The sequence below is a fragment of the Cyclopterus lumpus genome, chromosome 5 (assembly GCF_009769545.1).
Source record: "Cyclopterus lumpus isolate fCycLum1 chromosome 5, fCycLum1.pri, whole genome shotgun sequence".
NCBI classification, from domain to species: domain Eukaryota; kingdom Metazoa; phylum Chordata; class Actinopteri; order Perciformes; family Cyclopteridae; genus Cyclopterus; species Cyclopterus lumpus.
Window position 1 is genome coordinate 1,595,940 of NC_046970.1, and position 9,949 is coordinate 1,605,888.

A 9,949-nucleotide genomic window follows, 5' to 3' on the forward strand; every position below is an offset into this window, starting at 1 on the left:
GGAAGGTCATCGGTGCCTGTCGTGGCGGCAACCCGAGAACCCGGTGGTGGACACCGGGGGTGAGGGTAGCCGTCAAACTGAAGAAGGAGGCCTTTCGGGCCTGGCTGGCCCAGGGGTCTCCTGAAGCAGCTGACACCCTTATGCAGCCCAGACCACCTCCTAATGTGGTCTGAGAGATCATATTGTGCAGGTCCCAGACCCCCCCCCAAAGACCAGGTCTGAACAGTGTGAGCCTGTAGAAATACATCTTCATGAAAGGCGAAATGCATAAAAATGTTTTATTATTAATTAATACCTTCCACCTTGGAAGTGAATGCATAAAGACATAAGGAGGGGGGGGAGGGGAGACAAGTGCAGAAGAGAAACCTAGTGGGCCCAAAGCAGCAACACGGGACTCTCTTCTTCCAGTTCCCGTCATCACTCAAGAAGAGTTGATACATAAAGTATAAAACCTTACACAAAGCAAACACACCCCTTACACCATGAACATGTTAATGTGCCAGACCAGTTTATGCTCATTTCAGTAATGGAACTAAAAAGGTTTTATTTCTTTCAAACATGATTTTGTTGAAAAAAAGAAAAAGAAAAAGAAAGCCGACTTGCATTTATTTCCTCTGTTAAGTTAAAGATTGACACCAGGAGTTCAGTTCAACCCGAGTGGAAGCTGTTACTTATGGAATGTAGAGCTTACAGATACATCGGAGATGTCAAAGCACTCACGGTCGCATATTTAAACAATCTGCCTCCGCGTTGAGGTCATTCACGTCATCTCAGATCATTTCTATCAAATGTACAATTCAGATGTTTACAGACACACCGTCGAGTGACGACACAGTAAAAAGGAAAGCTGGAGTTTTACAGTAGTCCTCGTCCCTGGAGACGTGGCCGCTCAGTATTTGATCGTCCACTGCTTGATGCTGGCGTCGTGGGACGTGGTGACCAGGGTGTGCTCGTCCACCCAGGCCAGGCCGCTGACGTGGTGCAACCGGTGAGTGTCTGCAGAGCGAGAACCAGTCACAAACCGTGTGTTCATTTAAAAATAATAATATTTGTAGACAAGTTCAAGTTGTCAATAGAGATCAAGCAAAAGTATTCACTTTTTAGAAAAACTAAACTGGTTTCTGATCCCATTTTAAATGGTTGTGATGTTTATGCAATATGAAGTACATTTACTTTCTGGATTGCACCTCTGCGTGTCAAAATCAATCCACGAGCAAAGATATTAATTCATTAATTTAACTGTAAGCGCCGCTACATGCTCTCAATGCATAACTCAGCGAAAGATGTCTCGTTGCCTTTGAATGTTTCGATCTAGTTGCAGAGTGACTTCCACGTGTGTGCACATGCACGGCCTACCTGGGAGCTTAATCCTCTTGTCTGAATCATCAATCGTCCAAATGAACACGATCATGTCCATCCCACCGGTGGCAAAGTGCTCATTGTCAGGTGACCAGGCCAAAGTCACTGGTTTGGCGTGGTGTCCATGGTACTCATTTTTGACCTGGTGTGTGTGTGTGTGTGTGTGTGTGTGTGTGTGTGTGTGTGTGTGTGTGTGTGTGTGTGTGGGAGAAGGAAAAGAAAATGCACATAAGAGACGACTATGACTTTCACAAATCTGCTACAGGGGCTGGATGTTGTGTAAAGTATAAAGTACGCAGGACAAAAGAAGTTTACCGAGTAGTTGTCCGCCACAGTGAAAGCTGTGGCCACCTTCTTATCGTCGATGGCGGCCAGATAGGCTCCATCATTGGAGTAGGCCATGTCTGTGATGGCCCCCGCAGCCTTGAGGGTCTGACCCTCGTCCTTCAGAGAGTTGCCCTGAATGGCGTACAGGCGGATGCCCCCATCCTGAGGAGGCACAAAGGGAGTTCATCAGGGCGTGATGAAGCGTGGGCCGTCTCCTGTGATGGTTCTTTACTAAAGAGACCACGATATGCCATCATCCTCCTGAACCTGAAAAGCAGAGTTCCACTTACTGCACCCCCGACCGCAGCAACGGTGCCCCCGGGATGGAGAGCGCCGACCTCTGCTTCATAGTCGAGGTTGTCCAACGTGAAGACTTTCTTCTTGTCCTTCAGCAAGACAATCTGGGAGGAGCATGAAGAATGACGTCATCAAAATGAGACAAAAGGGGTTGGGGGCTACAGGGTTAAAATATCAGGGAGGGGTGATCATGTAGGCAATGACGACAAAGTAGAGGCCTCACCTGCCCGATGCACACAGCCAGTGACAGCCCTCCTGCAGCGGTGGACACACTCTTAGGCTGGAAATCCATCTTCACCACATGGGAGGCACTGAAAACCAGCAGTGAGGATTGTTCATAACATCGCTAAGCATTCTAACAGGAGGCGGCCAGCTACTACAGGGACACCGAAGACTTATACGGAGAGTTTAAAAAATGTACATTTTAAAGATACAAGTTCATACCCGTACCGGTCGTGCTATTTATCGATCGAGAGTCGAGACCATTTTGGTCTTAAATGTGATGGGACTATATGGCACTCGCCATGTAGCCTACGTGTGGCATACATGTAGCACACGTGTGGCATACATACATGTAGCACACGTGTGGCATACATACATGTAGCACACGTGTGGCATACATACATGTAGCACACGTGTGGCATACATACATACAGCACACGTGTGGCATACATACATGTAGCACACGTGTGGCATACATACATGTAGCACACGTGTAGCATACATACATGTGGCACACGTGTAGCATACATACATGTAGCACACGTGTGGCATACATACATGTAGCACACGTGTAGCATACATACATGTGGCACACGTGTAGCATACATACATGTGGCATACGTGTGGCATACATACATGTAGCATATGTGTGGCATACGTGTAGCATACGTGTGGCATACATGTGGCATACGTGTAGCATACATGTAGCACACGTGTGGCATACGTGTGGCATACATACGTGTAGCATACGTGTGGCATACATGTGGCATACGTGTGGCATACGTACATGTAGCACACGTGTGGCATACGTGTAGCACCAAAACATATTGATTGGTAAAACAGCACCTCAGGTAAGAGGAAAAATAAATGTCATTTTTGGATGAACTGTCCCTTTAAGAGTATGAAATATTTTTATTTTTTTTAAAAAGGGACTTGTTTTTTGAATTGCCATTTTCCATCCAAAATATGTACTGGATGCACATCACATTATTGTTCTTGGTGTCGTGAATGATAACACCGTTACAGATAATGTGACGGATCACGACCCATTTACCAACCGTCAAACCTTAAAATTCAGAGCAGCGTCACAATGCCCACTCTCAGGTCACGACCCCTACCTGTACTCCGTCTTGTCGAGGTTGGTGTAGCGCAGCGTGTCGTCCATGCTGCACGTCACCAGCTCGTTGGCGTCGTCCGTCGCCATCTTGCTCACCTGGTTGCTGTGGCCCTTCCCCGAGAAGCAGTCGTTCTCACCAGTTTCCGCATCCCAGTAATGTGAAGCTCTGGTTAAGGGAAACGTTGACCTGTTGACCTGCAGAGCAGGCGGCCTGCCTCCATCCAGGACGTGTGCGTCTCCAGAGGCAGGAACAGACCCTTCACACTCTGGGCACAAGCAGTTCCAACTCCTCCCCTCTGGGAGGCGCTACAGAGCAGCGTACACCAAAACAGTGTCTTACATAACTATTCAAACTTCCTGGAACTCTGCATCACTTCACCCACACACACACTTCACACACTCCCACACACCTCTGTATTAAAAACATGGTGGCATAATTCCAAAGGACAAGTGACTGTACCACAAAGTCCCTCAGAGGAATAAAAGCAATTTTTTTTTTTTTTTTTAAACGCATCACTTTACAAATCTCTCTTAATACTAAAAATGTAATGATTTAGAAAAATCTCTGCTTGGCTAAAGTGACTACCCACTAAGTCTTATCCAAGTCTGGTTGGTCTTTATTTCCTAAAAGACTATCGCAGCCTTTTTTTCTTTCTTTTTTTAAGTATGCATTTCATCTTCTCTTAAAAAGCCCCAAATTAGAACAATTGTAAACATCTTGAGAAAATCTGCTTCGTCTTAAATCAAATCGCACATGAGAACGCTCCATCTCATAGACTTCATCTGGGCTTCAAGTGGTGATGAAGAACCCTCGAGTTGAGCTGAAAACTGAACATGTGCGATAAGAAAATGCATCTGCAGTTGCCAGAGCATCTCTAAACGATCAAAAGTAAAACCGGTACGGGATAAAAAGGCCTGGTTCATCAGAGAAAGGATATTGATGTGTCCGTCGTGACTCCCCGAGTAGATGTAAGGCCGCCCATCCTTCTTGTGAACAGTCAGACACTGGATGGACTTGCTGTGACCCTGTTGGATGAGTGAAGAGCACATGAGAACAGTTCATGTGGAATATCAACTTCATACCAATAACAGCTTGAAGAAACTCTTGATGATCTCCAGGAAGCGAGCCTGACCTTGATGGTGCGTATGGGCCGGTCGGGGCTGTTCTTGTCCAGGTAGTTGATGTACCCCGACAAGGAGATGGTGAGGAGGTGGTCGTTCTGCCACAGGCAGCCCAGCTGCTGGTCCGTCACGTCGGCGCCCAGGTTGAAGGTGGTGACGGCCGTTCCTGCTCCGACGTCCCACAGCTTCACCGTCTTGTCCCCCGAGGCGGAGATCAGCTGGGAGCCGTCGGGGCTCCAGCTGACCTGGAGGATTTAAAGGGTTGTGTTCTCACACTCTGACTGCCACCTCTAAACCAATACTGAATGGAGCATCAACTTTTACTTAAAAATAATAATAAAAACAGCTACTTACAGCATAGATGCCTCCTTTGTGGGCCTTCTCTCCACCCAGTGAGGAAACAAGCTTTCCATCGTTTGCATCGTAGAGGAACATCTGTGGAAATAAAGGCTCATTAAAAAGATGTAGATCACATTCATTTGTACACGACGACAGTTTGAGTTTTATTTCTGTAGATGTCAGTGATAGTTTCGTTTATGTGGTCACGTGATCACTCACCTGGCCGTCAGCGCCAGCTGTAACAAACACTTTCCCATCTGGAGAGAATCGAACACAGTTGACGAACTGGCTGTGGTCCTTCAGCCGTCAGCGGGGACGCGGAGGGGAAGGAAAGATGGTTCACATTAATACACCATCATAGTGATTAGGGTATGACATACAAGTCAAACTGACACGTGGAACAAATAAATATATCTTATTGACAAGAACATATTCAGTCCTTTACTTTAGACACTCGGAGCCTCGGTTTAATTTTGAGGCTGACGTGACATCATTCACATGAAACTATCCCCACTAAGGACAGCGTTACGCAATGTGCTACAAATTAATGAGAAAACTTACGGCCGACGGTCTAAAAATGAAAAGCAGAAGATAAAAACATGGTGCTTAATAGTGCTTCTGGAAGGAAGGTCTGCTTTAAGGATGCGGCTCACATTCTCCAAGAAGTTATAGGGGAAGTGGGTTATGTAACATGGAAACAGACAAACAAGGAACCGGGGTGGGACCGACTGGAGATGACCAGCGGGCCTTCAAAATAAGAGCGCTGGTTCCAAGTCAGAGAGCTTCCTTCACTTGTTGGAGGCTGTTTCTACTCGAGTGGAAGACGGCGTCTAGCCTTTGGGTTCGCTGGGCGCATCAGACCAACCAGCTGGGCTCTAATTGCTTTGCCTAAAAACACACGCATTCCCACGAGGGGAGAAGTTCATCTCTGCAACTCACACGAAGCGTGAACTCGAACTTGAAGGGCGGCCCCTTGAAGAAGGACCCGCAGGTGTCGTCGCTGGCGGTGGCGAGGCGGTAAGGGCGCGCCTGCTTGATGTCCACGCTGTTGATGGACTTGGCGTGGCCGTGCAGGTCCCCGACCGAGGAGCCGGTGTCCCACAGGAACACGGCGCCGAACCTGCGGCAGGAAAACGACGTGCAGAGCGTTGGTGAGGGGAAAAAAGAAACACACACACACGTGTACAAGTTTCCTCAGGAAGAAATAAAAACAAGAGCGTACACAGAATATTGCATCATGCTGACAGACTAAAATACTTTTTTTTAAATGTTATATAATTGTATTGATGGCCAGTTGCCAGACATTTTGTGAGGCAGGTGGTGTATTGGGAGGGTTTTAAAAAAAGGTGTCTTCACTGCTTAATAGCAATACAAAAACCACAAGAAAGCAAGACAATCACTATTCATTTTGACATAATTCCATCAAAACGGCATTTTCAACATGAATAAAAACATCTAAAAGCAAACAATGGACTGCAGACGCCTCTCAGGACACCTGGCCATGCTAGTCACCCCCCAGACTCACTTCTCTCGTCCGTCCCCGACAACAGCCATCCTCTTGCTGTCCTCGGTCCAGGCGATGTCCTTGACCTTGCCTGAAATGGGGGTGTACTCGTACTTGAGGATGTGCTCTTTCTGGGTGGTGTCCCAGATACGAATCTTTCCCGATGCATCTAAAACAAAAAAAGGACATAAAAACAAATTGTTTTAGTAACGTGATGTACATTCCTCTGGTAACTTTGTTGACATGTGGTTGTTTACCTCCAGATGCGATGTAGAATCCACTGGGGGCATACTTGGCGACGGTAGCCGTGTGGGCGTGTTCGGTGTAAATGTCTGCGATGGCCGGATTCTGGAAAGAAAGGAAATGAGCGAAATCAGCAGGTCAGCAACTGATAAAGAGCTCGTTCACTGTTAAATCTGTTCAGTAGTGCGTGTGTTTTTGGGGCCACTGGTCCGGTTACTTATGATAACATTTGAGTCGTCACTAGAAAATGTTTCATACATTTTGTACAGCTGCTTCCTGATTATTTAAAGTACCTGAACACCAGCTGACAATCTTAATTTAGCCGACAGCCACAGTTTGATGATGTCATCTCGCACCCAGACGTCACCCACAGGCTGGTTACGGGTCCATTTGACCGTGCCATTATACATACACTATATACATTATTATTATTATGTCATCTTGCACCCAGACGTCACCCACAGCCTGGTTACGGGTGCAACAGAGGCTGCGGTCCATTATACATATGCATTATTATTATGACGTCAAAGGTGTCAAATGAAGCGGCAGGTATGACGTTTGGTCACCGTCAGCCGACAATGAAGATTCTCGTGGAGGAAAACGAGATATAGTTCAATAAGCAAGTCCAAAATACTAAACCAATTCAACCATCACTGCAGCCAAGCGTTAATCTTTGGCTGGATGTTGGAGAGCACATCCAACACAGATGCTTTTGGAGGTTGGTGTAAACTTCATCCAGTGCAGTCAAAAGCAATTTACTGTAATTTGTGAGTAAAATGCCATCGTGACCAACGGCAAAGACGAGGGCAAGATTGGCATAAATACAAAAAAGCATTCATGCATTTCATGAAGATAAACATTACTTCAATGTTCCTGATGATGACGCACTTCCCATTGGTGTACAGGAAGTTGTTTCCTTTGGGATCGCCGCCAATCACTTTTGCAACTCCCCTCTCCATCTGTGGGAGGCTGGCGAATACATGTTCTACAAACAAAAAGAATGACAAGAAAGAAGACAGGCAGTCAGATAATATTAAGCATTCAGCTTATATTGAACATAAAACATATGGACGATGTTACATTGAACATCCAGGTCTACTGGAGTTGCTGGAGCCTGATATCTGACCTGCAAATAGGATATGAGTATGCAGTTAATCAGCATCGCTCAGTTCTCCATCGATGACTCTGAGGTGTTGAACATGGCTGCTGAGCTCAGATATGTTAATTAGAAGTGGATTTATAAACCAAAGGCTTAAATGTCAAAAAGACAAGGGGGGGGTTTGAAGTGCATACACCATTGTTATCTTGTGTTAAAAAAATACGATTTAAAGTGATATAAATGCACTTCCTGACACTGTTCCTCAGCTTTTTGTTGCATTATTACATCATGATGGATGCGAGAGGTTTCCAAGATTATAATGAACGCTGCATGGTTGGTGCTATATTTTGTAGTTATGTAACATTATTGTTCCAACCTAAATATATGGGAACAAAAATAAAAAAATAAAACACGCATCATCACTCTTAATTATTTTAGTGGCGTTGCATATACATTCCTGTACATTCGCCACCACTGAGCCTGGCAGCAGACCTTTAAATCTGAGTTTTAAAAAAACGGGGCTTCCGCGTTGGCTCTAAAATCTTGTTTTCTTATCGAGAATTTGATAAAAATTATATAATAATATTTAAAATAAGCTCCCCGTCGCTCGTCCTCCAGCAGGAGTCCGACATGTCAGCCAGCCTCGGTCCGTCTGGACATGTCACAACAACGCGAACTATTTCCTGACTGGCGTTAGCTCGGCCGGCTCACGACCAACTCCAACCAACCGCTCCGCGAACCAGCTGCTCTTTAAAGCCGCAGCGCCCCCGCGACACTCGGCTCGGACACGGATGAATATTAAATGTGGATTAAAACCAAAATAATAAATCGTCCTTCGTGTGTTTTTAGGTGTCAACACCCCCGCGCGCGCGGCTACGGGCGAGGCTAGCTCTCCGCGGGCTACCTGGCCGACGGGCTCCGATGTGCGGAAGAATGTCGTCCGCAATGTTTAAAGAGCTCCGGAGCTTTTTTAAAAACGTTCCTCTCCTCCGCCGCCGCCATTACACACGCACGGACTCACTCAGTTCGTGCGCCATGGTCCTTGCTGCTCACTTGCTTCGCGTTACTCTCCACAAATGAATGAAACGGCGACGCACTCCCCCGATCACACAAACACGGAAGCGGGCGCAGCGCTCTCCTGCCTGGCTTTGCCCTTATATAGTCAAACTCAGCCACGAGCCGCGCGCGACGTCACGAGCCGCGCGCGACGTCACGAGCTGCGAGTGGGCCCTCGGTGCGGCCTTTCAGGCTCCGAGGCAATTCCACCCCCCCACCCCCCAGTTAAGGCGACCCAATCGATTAATTGATTAGTCGTGAACTATTTTGAGAATCGGTTATGTCAGAGTGATTATTTAGGGAAAATAAGACAACAGGATCTGATTCTGGTTTCTTTTACACTCCTGTGAGAGGGCACTGGACATCTTTTGAGTTAAAGACAAAACAAAACATTTGAAGATGTCATCTTGAGCTTTCGTTAACTCTAATATACATAATAATTCATAATTAATAGACATGTTATCCATGCATTTCGTAGACAAAACAAATCATCTTTAAATTGAGAAAATAATCAACAGATTGATCGATAGGGGAAGAAGTTGTGCCCCCGCTTGTGCTTTTCATGTTACATTCAAGTAACATTATTTTTGAGAAATAAATAAATATATCTGTATATTCATACACACATAAAACATAGATTTACACACAGATAGATAGATAGATAGATAGATAGATAGATAGATAGATAGATAGATAGATAGATAGATAGATAGATAGATAGATAGATAGATAGATAGATAGATAGATAGATAGATAGATAGATAGATAGATAGATAGATAGATAGATAGATAGATAGATGCCTGAGAGGTCCAGCTCAGGGCAAAGTTAACACAGAGGATCAGATGCCCCACATTGCCCCAAACACATGTGCGAGCATGATTCCCCAAATGAAATGCCCAACAAGGTAAATGAAGACTCTGTGTCAGACTCACAGCGGTGAATTTAAAAGATGATGTCATGCCGTGTGTCGGCAGAGAGCGTCACTTACCTGGAATAGGAGGGGGAACCCCCTGACCTATTTAGGATGGACCCGTTTCAGACCCGTGAGTGGCAGCAGCAAATATAATGTCACAACAATACAACATGTTAAAGACAATACTCTCAGCGACTTACGGAAAGCTGTGTATGCGTGAGTGTGAAAATGTGCACGATCAGCTGTTCACATAAAAATGGACACAGGCTCACAACAGCTGTGACACTATAAACACCTGTAATTACAAGCAGGTTCTGTTGTACACCTCAACACACCTCACCTGATTGTTT

The 9,949-nt window shown here is 45.7% G+C and overlaps 1 protein-coding gene across 1 annotated transcript; it reads right to left on the minus strand.

Annotated features, from left to right (window-relative positions):
- Window positions 1-508: 508 nt before the first annotated feature.
- wdr1 (WD repeat domain 1) lies at window positions 509-8,771 on the minus strand. Its single transcript, XM_034532638.1, has 15 exons — window positions 8,651-8,771; window positions 7,394-7,515; window positions 6,545-6,635; window positions 6,309-6,456; window positions 5,723-5,903; window positions 5,003-5,080; window positions 4,799-4,879; window positions 4,456-4,689; window positions 4,261-4,348; window positions 3,324-3,480; window positions 2,207-2,294; window positions 1,977-2,087; window positions 1,675-1,848; window positions 1,357-1,501; window positions 509-996 (listed from the first exon to the last, which is right to left on the minus strand). Exons 1-15 carry the CDS (start codon window positions 8,664-8,666, stop codon window positions 890-892), a joined length of 1,821 nt encoding a protein of 606 aa, XP_034388529.1. The 5' UTR covers window positions 8,667-8,771; the 3' UTR covers window positions 509-889.
- Window positions 8,772-9,949: the final 1,178 nt, after the last annotated feature.